The 15,092-nt window shown below is 41.4% G+C and overlaps 1 protein-coding gene across 6 annotated transcripts in view; it reads right to left on the reverse strand.

The window, feature by feature from the left end:
• Nucleotides 1-15,092, reverse strand: part of REC114 (REC114 meiotic recombination protein) — a 103,402-nt gene that overhangs the window by 29,120 nt on the left and 59,190 nt on the right. For 4 of the 6 annotated variants that reach the window (XM_084906394.1, XM_084906392.1, XM_084906390.1 and 1 more), the window contains one exon: nucleotides 3,242-3,325. The exons of the other annotated variants lie outside the window; for them this stretch is intronic. In XM_084906394.1, coding sequence (XP_084762520.1) covers nucleotides 3,242-3,325 — 84 coding nt within the window. The remainder of the gene's footprint in view (nucleotides 1-3,241; nucleotides 3,326-15,092) is intronic. 6 annotated transcript variants of the gene reach the window in all.

Genomic DNA, 15,092 nt, shown 5'->3' on the forward strand with positions numbered 1-15,092 from the left:
CTAGACATGGAGGCACGCAAATTGGGCTGGTGGCAGGTGACTGGGCACGCGGCTTTTTTTCAACCCGAAGGGAAACAAGTTCCCAATCACTTTGAAATCCAATTTCTGGGGTCACGTGGGGGACCCAGATGCCTATGGGGAGATGCTGGTCTATCGGCCACCAGGTCTGAAAGTGAGGGTGACTTTTTTGCAGAGGTGCGAGTAGCAATCATTGTTTACTGCGCTGGAGCACAGGGACTTAGAAACAAGGAAAGGCAGAGAAGCCTGACAGCAGCAATTGCTGTTAGGCATGCCCCAGCCTAGTGACGTCCGGAGACCCCGCCCCGCCCCAAGGTCCTGCCCCGCACATTCTACAAACCCGCCCAGGCTCCACACAGCTGCTTTTGCTTATAAATGGCCTGTATTGTGGCAGCTTAACAAAATAAACTGCAGCTCCAACTTCAAAACTGCCAAATCCCAAGCAAAGAGGAGAAAACTGTAGTTCTTGCAGTAGCTCCTGCTGGGTGGGCGCAGACAGTAGCTGACCTGCACCCCATTAGAGATCCAGAAACTAGTGTAGCTAGCGGTCTGTGTGAGATGACAGCAGATTTCAACTATTCTCATAAGGGACACATTCAAGAGGCAGATTCAGTGAGCGCCAAAGCCCTACAGGACCAAGTCCTCCTCCATAAACGTGTCTCCAGCACAGCAATTCTTCCACTATAGACAGAGCGGGTCCTCACAGCCAATTGGCCTGGAGGTCAATTCCTCCCAGTGACACCAACAACAATCAAGACTTAACTACAACAAGGGTGTCCACAGTGTCCACAAAGGGGTGTACCAAGAGTGTCCACATCAGGCAACTGGGAGGCTGACTCATTGAGGTTGACTCATATAGGACATCCAGTCCCACAAAGCTACCCTACCAACTCAGGGAAGCAGCGAAAATTCCGAGAAAAGGAAAGAGATCTCAAACAAAAGAAATGGAGGAGAACAAAAGACTGGATATAGAGTTCAAAACCACACTTATAAGGTTTTTCAAGAATTTCCTAGAAAAGGCTGATAAATTTAACAAGACCCTTGAGGATATTAAAAAGGACCAACTAGAAATTAAACATACACTGACTGAAATAAAAAATATTATACAGAGACCCAAAAGCAGACTAGAAGAACGCAAGAAGAATCCAGAAAGTTGAAGATAGTGTAAGAAGCCTCTGGGACAACTTCAAGCGTACCAACATCAGAATTATGGGGGTGCCAGAAGAGAGAGAGCAAGACACTGAAAACCTATTTGAAGAAATAATGACAGTAAACTTCCCCCACCTGGTGAAAGAAATAGACTTACAAGTCCAGGAAGTACACAGAACCCCAAACAAAAGGAATCCAAAGAGGACCATACCAAGACACATCATAATTAAAATGCCAAGAGCAAAAGACAAAGAGAGAATATCAAAAGCAGCAAGAGAAAAAACAGTTAGTTACCTACAAGGGAGCACCCATATGATTATCAGCTGATTTCTCAACAGAAACTATGCAGGCCAGACGGGAGTGCCAAGAAATATTCAAAGTGATGAATAGCAAGAATCTACAACCAAGATTACTCTACCCAGCAAAGTTATCATTCAGAATTGAAGAGCAGATAAAGAGCTTCCCAGATCAGAAAAAGCTAAAGGAGTTCACCACCAAACCAGTATTATATGAAATGCTAAAAGGTGTTCTTTAAAAAGAGGAAAAAGAAGAAAAAAAGATAAAAATTATGAACAACAAATACATATCTATCAACAAGTGAACCTAAAAGTCAAGTGACTTAAAAATCTAATAAATAGAATAAACTGGTGAATATAACAGAATTAGGGGCATAAAATGGGAGGAAATTGATAGTTCTCAGGAGGAAAAGGGATGTCTGAGTTGGGGGTATGGAAAGAGACTGGACAAAAATCATACACGTATAGCTGATTTTTTACAGAGAGGAAGGGAGAGAGATAGAGAGTTAGAAACATCAATGAGAGAGAAACATCTGCCTCTTACACACCCCCTACTGGGGATGTGCCCACAACCATGGTACATGCCCTTGACTGGAATTGAATCTGGGACCTTTCAGTTTGCAGGCTCTATACACTGAGCCAAACCAGTTAGGACTATTAAATGTTCTTGAAGACCTCTTCCGACTTTCAGTTCATGAGTCATTAGAAATTAGGAACTCTCACCTAAATTTCAATATTATCTATTCAGTGAATGTTAACAGATTTTTTTTATAGCTAATTCAGAGAGAAAACAATCCAGGTGACTAGTCCACATTTGGTGAGGATTATTCTTTATGTTTAATAGAGGTAGACAGCAAATAAAAAATGAATTTATTTATTTATTTATTTATTTATTTATTTATTTATTTTTAAATATATTTTATTGATTTTGTACAGAGAGGAAGAGAGAGGGATAGAGAGTTAGAAACATCAATGAGAGAGAGTCATCGATCAGCTGCCTCTTGCACACCCCCTACTGGGGATATGTCCGCAACTAAGGTACATGCCCTTGACCGGAATCGAACCCGGGACCTTTCAGTCCCCAAGCTGACGCTCTACCCATTGAGCCAAACCGGTTTCGGCAGGAATTTAATTTTTAATATTAAAGAGAAAAATGAAAAGATACACTCAGTGAATCACTAAAAAGTACACAACGTTTGTTGTTGTTGTTGTTGTTGTTAATCCTTATCTGAAGATATTTTCCCATTAGTTTTTACAGAGAATGCAAGGGATGAAGGGAGGGAAAGAAAAAGAAACATGGATGTGAAAGAGCCACATTGATTGGTTGCCTCCTGCACATGCCCCCACCAGGGCAGGATGTAATCTGCAACCCAAGTACGTGCCCTCACCAGGAATCAAAACTACAACCCATCTCTGCCTGGCCTGACACTCTAACCACTGAGCCAAAAATACACAACTTTTTAACATCTAGTAAGGCAAATGATACAGTCCACTTCCCTTCACTTTGTGCTTGGGTGATGGAGCAAGGCTGCCTGACTTCCTCAGACAGATTTGTCAGAGCCCTGACTCTTCAGTAACATCCTCTAACTAACTGACTTCTACCTTTCTACAGTCCTTATTTCATGTTCTGCTCAAGATACAAACCTTTCTTAAACATGTGTATTATTCCAGTACCATCTCACCTGCAGAGGGAAACTCCCAAACCCCCCCATGTGCACATAGAAAATGAGAAGAGTGTGGTCAATTGCTTAAAAACAGTTGGCCACACAGCATCTTGCCTTTATCATTGTTCCAAACAGAAGACAATCCATGCGTCTCACAATCTTCAACCAGTTCTTGCTACCAATGAGTGAAAACCCTTCCTGAAACAAAACAATTAGCAAAATGAGCAATAAAAGGGAAAAGGGATGTGAAGAGTAGCTGTAGTGCAGAAAGCTATGTGATTATTTATCTAAAACTAGAGGCCCATTGCACATATTCGTGCACAGGTGGGGGTCCGTTGGCCTGGCTGGCAATCAGGGCCAATCGAGGCTGTGGGATGTTGGCTGGCCATGGGAAGTTGGCTGTGGGAGTGTACTGACCACCAGGGGGCAGCTCCTGCATTGAGCATCTGCCCTCTGGTGGTCAGTGTGTGTCATAGCAACTGGTTGGCCTGCTGTTTGATCAATTTGCATATTAGTCAATTTATTATATAGGATGTCTTATTATTGGCAAGGCCTCTAATTCAACTTTTTTAGGTAGTTAAAGGGAGGGGCAGAATTTTCACTTGAGCTGAAGCTAAAATTGCCCTTAGCTCAAAAATCTATATACCACTGAGACACATCCTGGTGAGGCTCATTCTGAACCCCTACACTGTTCTGTTATGTGTGTAAGTATTGGAAACCATCTTATCTCTTTAGTGAAAGGAACCTTTTATTAGTTACAATGACTAACTCTATCTCATGAGTTGTGTTTTGGCTTTAAGACTGTATCCAGTATTCATGCAGCAACTTCAGCTCTTCTGTTCAATATTTACCTGACATATCTTTTATTTTATTGTCTCTAAATCTTCCTACATTTTTATGTATTAGATAGGAATAGCCCATGGACACAGAATATAGGCTGGCGAAGGCCAGGTAGGGGCGGGTGCAGGGTGGAGAAGATCAATGGGGGAAAAACAACACTAAAACAAAGGGACATCTGTAATATTTTCAACAATAAAGATACATTTTAAATAAAGGAAAATATATTTGTTGAAAAGATTTTTATGTGAAATAACATAAGTAATTGCTCTACACTGTACTTTATATTCTCAATTCGCAAAGAGATATTAATTGATCCTATGTGCACTTAATATTAATTGACTCTATGTTCACTGACTGCAGGACTGATTTCCATCATGCGGACCCAGCACGGGCTGCCTGGGGGCTGAAATCAGATCCTACTTTTCTCTCCGGGCGTGATTGCAGCCCCCTCTATAGTCACCATGATGTCCAGTTATTGCAGGACTGACTTCTGGTGTTCAGTTGAGCTTTCAGTTGTTTTGGAAGTAATGGACCCTGGCTCTTTATATACACTGAGTGGCCAGATTATTATGATCTCTGAATGCATAATAATCTGGCCACTCAGTGTATATCCTATATAATAAAAGTCTAATATGCAAATTTTCCCCTCAACCAGGAGTTCGACCAGCGGGAAGGCTGGCCAACCGCCCATGTCCTCTCCCCCTGGCCATGCACGAATTCATGCACCAGGCCTCTAATATATATATATATATATATATATATATATATATATATATATATATATATATATATACACACACACACACACACACACACACACACACACACACACACTACACACACTCCTACACACACATATACACACACACACACTGAGTGGACAGATTATTATGCATTCAGAGATCATAATAACCTGGTCGCTCAGTGTATATGTGTAGATGGCTTAGTATCCCAACTGCCAGGATGACCTCCTGATACATATGTCCCTGTGCCCCAGTGTTCTTCCTTTTTTTTTTTTTTTTAAAAAAAAATATATTTTATTGATTTTGTACAGAGAGGAAGGGAGAGAGATAGAAAGCAGAAACATTGATGAGAGAGAGTCATCGATCAGCTGCCTCTTGCACACCCCCTACTGGGGATATGCCCGCAACAAAGGCACATGCCCTTGACCAGAATCGAACCCGGGTCCCTTCAGTCCCCAAGCCGACGCTCTATCCATTGAGCCAAACTGGTCTCGGCACCTTTTATTTCTTTTCTTAACCTTTTCATATTGAAAAACAAACTTTTAAAGATAGTAAATGTTTGTCATCAGACTAGCTATAAATACTCTTCTGTTCCTCTAGGATTTGCCAAAAGATGAGTTTACATTCCTAAAAGCCAAGGATTTCCATTATGCTAATTTATTGACTTATCTGACACACCCTAACTACACAGTGAGATTTATCTTCATAAGAATTTTATTGTCAGACTAGAGGCCCTCAGTCCAGCCTGCACCCTCTCCAATACAGAACCCCTTCAGGGATGTCCTACTGCCAGTTTAAGCCTGATCTCAAACTGGCAGTTGGACATCCCTCTCGCAATCCAAGACTACTGGCTCCTAACCACTCACCTGCCTGCCAGCCTCATCACCCCTAACCACCTTTGCCTGCTAGCCTGGTCAACCCTAACCTCTATGCCTGCCTACCCAATTGCCCCTAACTGTTCCCCTGTTGGCCTGATTCTCCTAACTGCTTTCCCCTGATAGCCTGGTCACCCCTAACTGCTCCCCCCTGCCAGCCTGATGGCCCCTAACCACCTCTGCCTCAGTCCCTGCCATCGTGGCTTTGTCTGGAAGAATATTCAGAAGATGTCCAGTCTAATTTTACCCTTTTATTAGTATAGATTCCTATAAACAGAAAGTTGAAGCAATTGTTTTAGATGCTGAGTGTTTAGTTCAATCTGAGAAAAACAAACAAAAAAGGCAAAGGGCAGTAGAGGGCACACAAGTCTTGAAAGCTGAAAAACAGTTAGACCCAAACAGAAAGATGAACTTTTTCTGTAGCTTATTAATAAAGTAAATAAAGTTGACTCTAATGATTATGGCAGCTCTTGAACTCCAATTATGTTGTCAGCAGATTTCCTCAGTTAATTAGGCTGTAAAGTTTGAATATGGTTAACATTTAGTAAAATGAATACACTGACAGAAAACTGATATACTGACAGTATGTAAAACCTACATGCACACTGCCTTTCTACCAGGCAATGTCAGACTACCCAACCCAGGGATGGCCACTGTAGATCTCAAGAAATCTCTCAGTCTTGGAAAACAAAAGAAAATGTTGTTGTCCTTTATCCATTGGAACCCTGACAAAATCTCCATTCCTAAATCTGAGTAGGATAAAACTTTCATAGAAATTTATAAACCAGGTGAACAGTGTAGGGTTAATTCCTTGACATTTTCATTAGAAAGAAGAGTCAATTGTAAAGTGTTGACTCTAAGAGTTTCATCATCAATAGCTGGCTCTCTTCTTTTTAAAAAATAATTTTATAAAATATATTTTTATTGATTTCAGAGAGGAAGGGAGAATGAAAGAGAGAAACGTCAATGATGAGAAAGAATAATTGATTGGCTGCCTCCTGCATGCCCCCTATTGGGGATCAAGCCCACAACCCGGGCATGTGCCCTTGACCAGAATCGAACCTGGGATTCTTCAGTGTACAGAGCCAAATCAGCTAGAGTGAATGCTTCCTTTTAATACAAAATGAAATTAGGCAAACTATTTGTGATTTCTTCTTAAAACGCTCTTGGAATTAGCAGAGAGATTTGGTCATCCTATTTAATAAAAGCCTAATATGCTAAGTGTCCAGTCACCTGTTCAACCAATCAAAGCGTAACATGCTAATGATATTCTAAGGCCACTCAACCACTCGCTATAATGTGCACTGATCACCAGGGGGCAAACAGTCGACTGGTTGTCCAGTTGCTATGACATGCACTGACCACCAGGGGGCAGATGCTCTAACCGGTAGGTTAACTTGCTGCTAGGGTCTGGCCGATTGGGATTAAGTGAGATGAGCTGGACATGACCTGGAGCACTCCAGTGGTCCCTCCTCGGCTGGCCAACCTCCCACATCACTCTCTGGCCCTGAATATGCACCAATGGGGTATGTCAGCCTGGCCTGCACCCTCTTACAATCCAGGACCCCTTGGGGGATGTCAGAAAGCCAGTTTCAGACCAATCCTGTAGGCCAGGCCAAGGGACCCCACTAGTACACAAATTCGTGCACCGAGTCTCTAGTTATTATATAAAGAAACTATAGATCTAGTTCAAAACGGCAGTACATGGGAAATTGGCATTCAGACACCTTCCTAGGGCAGTGAAAATGGTACAGCTCTTATGGAGGGCAATTTGGCAATATCAAATGTACAAATGCATTTATTCTTTAGTGCAGCAGCCCCAATACTGGGTATTCATTTCACAGATCAACGTATACATGTATGAAATGATGCATGGACTAGGTTAAGTATTCTGCATTTTTGATGGTAAAAAACTGAAAACAAGTATGTATCAATAGTGGGCTGGTTAAATAAAGTATGGTACTCTATAGAGTGGTATACTATAAAATAGTTTATCAGAACTACCCAGTAGAAATTTGAGTCACATATGTAATTTTAAATTTTCTAGTAGACACATGTTAAAACAAAAAGAAACTGATAAAATTTTAATATTTTATTTAACTTAATGGATCAAACATTATTTCAACATGTAAACATTGTAAGATATTATTATTAAAATATTTAATGTAAACTAAGTCTATGAAATATGATGTGCATTTTTTAAAATAAATTTTTATTGTTCATATTATTACAAATGTTCCTCTCCCCCCTCCCCCGCTCCATTGCTCTCCTCCAACAGGTTCCCATCCTACCCTCTGCCCTTTCCCCATCCCCCATTGTCCTCATCCATAGGTGCACAGTTTATGTTCAGTCTCTTCCCACATTCCCCTCTCCCCTTTCCCCCAAGAATCGTCAGTTCACTCCCCTTCCATACCTCTGATTCTATTATATTCAACAGTTAATATTGTTCATCAGATTTTTTTTTTAATTTCCTTGGTTTTTAGATTCACTTGTTGATAGTTACGTATTTGTTGTTCATAATTTTAATCTTTATTTACTTTCTCTTCCGAAAGAACCCGCTTCAGCAATTCATATAATTCTGGTTTGGCAGTGATGAACTCCTTTAGCTTTTTTTTTATTACTGAAGCTCTTTATCTGGCTGTCGATTCTGAGTGATAGCTTTGCTGGGTAGATTATCTTTGGCTGTAGGTTCTTACTATTCATCACCTTGAATATTTCTTGCCATTCCCGTCTGGCCTGCATGGTTTCTGTTGAGAAGTCAGCTGACAATCGTATAGGTGCTCCTTTATAGGTAACTACCTGCTTTGCTCTGGCTGCTTTTAATATTCTCTCTTTGTCTTTTGCTCTTGGAATTTTAATTATGATTTGTCTTGGTGTGGAACTCTTTGGATTCCTTTTGTTTGGAGTTCTGTGTGCTTCCTGGACTTGTAAGTCTAATTCTTTCACCAGGTGGGGGAAGTTTTCTGTCACTATTTCTTTCAGTATGTTTTCAATATCTTGCTCTCTCTCATCTTCTGGGACCCCCATAATTCTGATGTTGGTTCGCTTGAAGTTGTCCCAGAGGTTTCTTACATTATCTTCAATTTTCTGGATTCTCTTGTCTTCTTGCTTCTGCGGAGGAGTGTCTTCTGGCTCTTTATGTTCCAAATCTTTTACTTGATTCTTGTGATCTTCCATTCTGTTTTTAGGACTCTGTATAATATTTTTTATTTCAGACAATGTATTCTTTATTTCTTGTTGATCCCTTATCATTTCTCGTTGATTCCTTATTAATTCTAGTTGTTCCCTTTTCATATCCTCATAGGTCTTATCGACCTTTTCTAGAAAATTCTTGAAAAACCTTATAAGCGTACATTTGAACTCTATATCCAGTCACTTTTTATCCTCCATTTCTTTCGTTTGTGATCTATTTCGTTGTCGCATTTTCGCAGCTTCCCTGATGGGGCGGAGTTTCAGGGTGGAGCCTACAGCCTTGGCTTCCGTCAGCCCTGCCCTATGCGGCTCCTGAGTCTCAGTAATTCCCAGGGTCCTTCAGTACTCTTTGCAAGTGCCTCTGAGAGAAAGGTGCCCTCGATTTTCACCTGCTACCAAACAGTCTAGGCTCTCCCCCAATGAGCCCGGAACTGGGGTTCAGTTCAGTTGGAAGTGGGATTGGAGGTGGCGTTCAGAGCAGTCTAGAGCCCCAGTCTCCTTCCCGCCAGGGCAATCCCGCGGCACAGCCAACCATCCCTTCTCTGCACACAATGTGCGTGCCTCCGGGACCTCCTTTCGCCGCTCCCCCGGGGTTCTGCCTTACAGCCCAGCTCCCTCTGGATGAGCCTGGATCCCTGGGATCTGGCCTAGAACTGGGGTTCAGAGCAGTCGGAACTTTTATCTCTTTCCTGCTAGGGAACGCCAGCCAGGCAATCAGCCGCCCCTTCTCTCCGGCTCCGTCCTCTTCGCACACGCCCTGCGTGTCTCCATACCTTAAGCTTTTACAGCTCCTCCACGCTTCCTTCTGGTTTTCTCCTTGCTTCTCGTTGTAGAATTTCCAGTCAGTCGACTTTTCTGTAGTTCTGGGTAATGTCCATTTTATATTTTAGTTGTATTTTATTGAAATTGTTGTGTGCGGCTGCGGCTAGGTGTTTACCTGTGCAGCCATCTTGGATTCTCCCCTGATGTGCATTTTAAACTCAAACCATATCTCAATTCAGACAGTGTATTTTCCATGGTTAAATTGAAATGTGTCATAAAAAACAATAACATTGAGTTTAATGGAAATATATATTTTACACTGCTTCCATTTTTAAATCAAAATTTCAACTAAATAAAATTTAAAATTTTATTTTGTTTTTATTGTTTATTTTAAAAAAATAATTCTTTATTGTTAAAAATATTACATATGTCCCATTTCACCCCCCATTGACCCCTATCACCCCAAATCTGCCCCAAGCCTCAGTCTTTCAATACCTCATTGTCTGTATCTATGGGCCTATTTACCAATCCATAATTATGCTTTGTTCTTCTACTTGTTTATATATTGTTCTCTCTCTTTTTTCAACATACTGTACTTTTCCGAGTACAGGGCTTTTGCCTCCTTGGTTAATTTTATTCCTAAGTTATCTAAATGTTTTGTTATAATATATATATATATATATATATAATGGTAAATGAGATCGTTTAATTTTTCTTTCTTTTTTTTGCTTTATTTATTTATTTATTTTAATAAATCTTTATTGTTCAGATTATTATAAATGTTCCTCTCCCCCACTCCCAATTGCTCCCCTCCACCAGGTTCCCACTCCACCCTCTGCCCTTTCCCCACCCCCCATTGTCTTCATCCATAAATGCACAGTTTTTGTTCAGTCTCTTCCCGCACTCTCCACTCCCCTTTTTCCCAAGAATCCTCAGTCTACTCCCCTTCCATACCTCTGATTCTATTATATTCAACAGTTAATATTGTTCACCAGATTTTTAATTCCCTTGGCTTTTAGTTTCACTTGTTGATAGTTATGTATTTGTTGTTCATAATTTTTATCTTTATCTTCTTCCTCTTCCTAAAGAACCCCCTTCAGCAATTCATATAATTCTGGTTTGGCGATGATGAACTCCTTTAGCTTTTTTTTATTTGTGAAGCTCTTTATCTTTTTTTTATTTGTGAAGCTCTTTATCTTTTTTTTATTTGTGAAGCTCTTTATCTCTCAATTCTGAGTGATAGCTTTGCTGGTTAGAGTATTTTTGGCTGTAGGTTCTTTGCTATTCATCACCTTGAATATTTCTTGCCATTCCCGTCTGGCCTGCATGGCTTCTGTTGAGAAATCAGCTGACAATTGTATGGGTGCTCTTTATAGGTAACTACTGTTTCTCTCTTGCTGCTTTTAATATCCTCTCTTTGTCTTTTGCTCTTGGAATTTTAATTATGATGTGTCTTGGTGTGGTCCTCTTTGGATTCCTTTTGTTTGGGGTTCTGTGCACTTTCTGGACTTGTAAGTCTAATTCTTTCATCAGGTGGGGGAAGTTTTCCGTCACTATTTTTTCCAATATGCTTTCAGTAGCTTTCTCTCTTTCTTCTGGGACCTCCATAATTCTGATGTTGGTTCGTTTGAAATTGTCCCAAAGGTTTCTTACACTATCTTCAACTTTCTGAATTCTCTTATCTTCTTGCTTTTGTGGAGGAGTGTCCTCTGGCTCTTTGTGTTCCAAATCTTTGACTTGATTCTTGTGATCTTCCATTCTGTTTTTAGGACTCTGTATAATATTTTTTTATTTCAGACAATGTATTCTTTATTTCTAGTTGATCCCTTTTCATCTCCTCATAGGTCTCATTTATTTTATTGGCCTTTTTTAGGAAATTCTTGAAAAACCTTATTAGCGTGGTTTTGAACTCTATATCCAGTTGCTTCTTGTTCTCCATTTCTTTTGTTTGTGATCTGTTTCCTTGTCTCGGCATTTTCACAGCTTCCCTGAGTTGGTAGGGTGGCTTTGTGTGCTAAGGTGTCCTATATGGTTCAGTGAGTCAGACTCCCAGTTACCTGAGGTGAACAGTCTTGGTGTAGTCCTTTGTGGACTGTATGTGCAGTCTTGTTGTTAAGCCCTGCTTGTTGTTGGTATCACTGGGAAGAGCTGATCTCCAAGCCAATTGGCTATGAGCATCAGAAGTGTCTTAGCTAGGAGGGTTTCTGTATTCCGCTTGGATGGGGCGGAGTCTCGGGGTGGTACAGACAAGCTTTTGTGAATCCTGCAAGATTGGTTGCAGGCACGCGCACCTCTTTGGTATAGGCGCAGACAAGCTTGATGAGTCACGCAAGATTGGTTGCAGGCACGCGCACCTCTTTTTAAAAAAAATATATATTTTATTGATTTTTTACAGAAAGAGAGAGGGATAGAGAGTTAGAAACATTGATGAGAGAGAATCATCGATCAGCTGCCTCTTGCACACCCCCCACTGGGGATGTGCCCGCAACCAAGGTACATGCCCTTGACCAGAATCAAACCTGGGACCTTACAGTCCACAGGCCGACGCTCTATCCACTGAGCCAAACCAGTTTTGGCAACACACGCACCTCTTTGGTATAGGCGCAGACAAGCTTTAGATTCCTGTCTGTCCCTCCCTAGGAGAGTCCTATTGCTTGGATGGGCCGGAGTCTCGGGATGGTGCAGACAAGCTTTAGTCAGCCCCTCCCTAGAGGGTCAGCCCACAGTAATGGCCGCTTGGCTTCACACACCTCTCAGAGATCTCTGCCCACTGCCTGACAGTCTGGCCTCTCCCTGTCTGGGGCCGTCTATCAGAGCAATAGTGTGATTCTGTTTTCCTCCCGAATAAGAAAGCTAGCCGCGCATTAGCTGTCCGCCCTCTCCGTGCAGGGAGTAAGCCAGAAGCGAACTCGGCCCGGTCTGCCCTCTCCGCACTCAGCAAGCAAGCCAGCAGGGAAGTTGGTTGGCCGCCTTTTCAAGTGCGCAGTTCATGGCACCTTCACAGTTCCTGAGGTTCAGCGTGCCTTCTCTCTTCCTCCCAGATGGTAGCACCTCCTCTCAGCCAGCCGTCTGGCACTTCAGGGCAATGTTTGCCCTGTTTTCCAGTTCTAAATTCAAAATTGTTGTGGTAGGCTGCATTCAGGTGTCTACCCTATGCTGCCGTCTTGGTTTCTCTTAATTTCTCTTTCTTAAAATTCATTATTGGTGAATACAAAAGCCATCGATTTTTGGGTTTTGAGTTTGTATCCTACTACATTGCCAAGTTCATTTATTAAATCTAATAGTTTTATGTTGGAGTATTTAGAGTAAGCAGGCTGCACGTGCCCACAATGACTATTTTTGCAGCCCAGCAAAAGAAACATTTTAATAAAAAATTTGTAACTTAATTTTTACAATATCCGGTTATACATAACTAGAGGCCCAGTGCATGGAATTCGTGCATGGGGTGGGATGTCCCTCAGCACAGCCTGCACCCTATCCAATCTGGGACATCCCTCTCACAATCCAGGATTGCTGGCTCCCAACTGCCTGTCTGTCTTCCTGATTGCTTCTAACCGCTTCCGCCTGACAGCCTGATCACCCCCTAACCACTCCCCTGCCAGCCTGATTGACACCTAACTGCTCCTCTGTCAGCCTGTTTGACCCCAACTGCCCTCCCTTGCAGGCCTGGTCCCTCCCAACGGTCCTTCCCTGCTGGCCATCTTGTGTCCACATGGGGGCAGCCATCTTATGTGTTTGAGTGATGGGCAAGCTACATATTACTCTTTTATTAGAAAGGATAGAGGCCTGGTGCATGGGTGGGGGCTGGCTAGTTTGCCCTGAAGGGGGTTCCCTTAGGGTGTGGGGTGGCCTGAGTGAGGAGCCTGTGGTAGTTTGCAGGCCATGCCCCCTGGTGATGCAAGTGGAGGCTCTGGTATCTGGGGTTTATTTATCTTCGATAATTGAAACTTTGTAGCCTGGAGAAGAACCAAGCCTTCTGCTGCTCTGTGGTGGCAGCCATTTCTGTTGGGACTTATGTATCTTCTATAATTGAAACTTTGTGTCCTTAAGCAGAGACCTGGGCTGGCCAGGGTGTGCCGAAAACTTGGCTTCCTCCGTTACTGGAGGCAACCCTAGCCTCCTGCTCTTTCTAGTTCCATGGCTGCTATTTCTGTTTGAATTTATGTATCTTCTATCATTGAAACTTTGTAGGCTTGAGTGGGGGACTAGGCTGGCAAGGGCAGGTGGAAAGCTTGGCTTCCTCCATTGCCAGGGAAACCCATGTCTCTGTGGCCATAGTCATCTTGATTGGGTTTATTTGCTTGGGTTTATTTGCATATTTGCTCCTGATTGGCTGGTGGGCTTGGCTTGTGGGTATAGTGAGTGGTGGTTAATTTGCATATTACTCTTTCATTATATAAGATTATTAATAACAAACTACAATGTACACTAATTACTGATAACTATAATCATGTTGCATTCATTTCCCTTATGGTCCTTACATGCAGCGCAACATTTCTCTCCATAGTGAATCTTTTAGCAGCCAATTGCCATGTCATTAGTCTTGGACTGACTTGTTTGGTGTTTACAACAGGAAATATTTTGCTTTTGGAGAACAAGAAAAATAGGTTTATTTGCATTACACTTATTAATTTGTGCAGTTATTCAGTGTCTGATAAGGTAATGTTCACGATAAAATATTTTTTATTAAAATGTTCTATTATTTATATTAATGATTACTCGTTTATTTCAGCTCTTTGTATTCAACATGTCTCTATTGAAATAAACCTACATTTCTATGAAAATTGAAGCTTTTGTTTTTTTGCGGCCCACATAACTTAAACCTTGTTTATGTGGCCTGCATTTGGGTTTGACAAGCTTGCTTTAGTGTTTTCTATGTACAATATCATGTCATTTGCAAATAATGAGAATTTTACTTTTACCTTTCCAATTTGGGTGCCTTTTATTTCTTCTTGTTTTATTGTTTCTTCCAGCACCATGGTGAATAAGAGTGGTGAAAGTGGGCATCCCTGTCTTGTTCCTTTCTTAGGAGAAATGGTTTTAGATTTTGCCCACTGAGTATGATGTTTGCTGCAGTTTTTTCATATGTGGCCTTTATCACATTGATATATGTTCTCTCTATTCTCAATTTGCTGATAGTTGTTTGTTTGTTTGTTTTTATCACAAATGGGTGTTGAATGCTTTTTCTGTGTCTATTGATATGATCATGTGATTTTTGTCTTTCAATTTGTTTATGTGATTTGTTACATTTAATGTTTTGCAAATATTGTACCACCCATGCATCCCTGGAATAAATCACACATGGTCATGGGGTATGATCTTAATATATTGCTGGATCTGATTTGCTGATATTTTGTTGAGGATTTGAGCATCTATGTTCATCAGGGATAGTGGCCTAGAAGTCTCTTTCTTTGTACTGTTTTAACAGGTTTTGGAATTAGGATAATGTTGGCCTCATAAAAAGAACTGGGAAGAGTTCTTTCCTCTTGGATTTTTTTGGGAACAGTTTGAGGAGTATAGGTATTACTAGGTGTACCAGTTAATAATGGATTT

The sequence above is a fragment of the Pipistrellus hanaki genome (genome assembly GCF_964339955.1).
Source record: "Pipistrellus hanaki genome assembly, chromosome: 1".
Taxonomy (NCBI): Eukaryota; Metazoa; Chordata; class Mammalia; order Chiroptera; family Vespertilionidae; genus Pipistrellus; species Pipistrellus hanaki.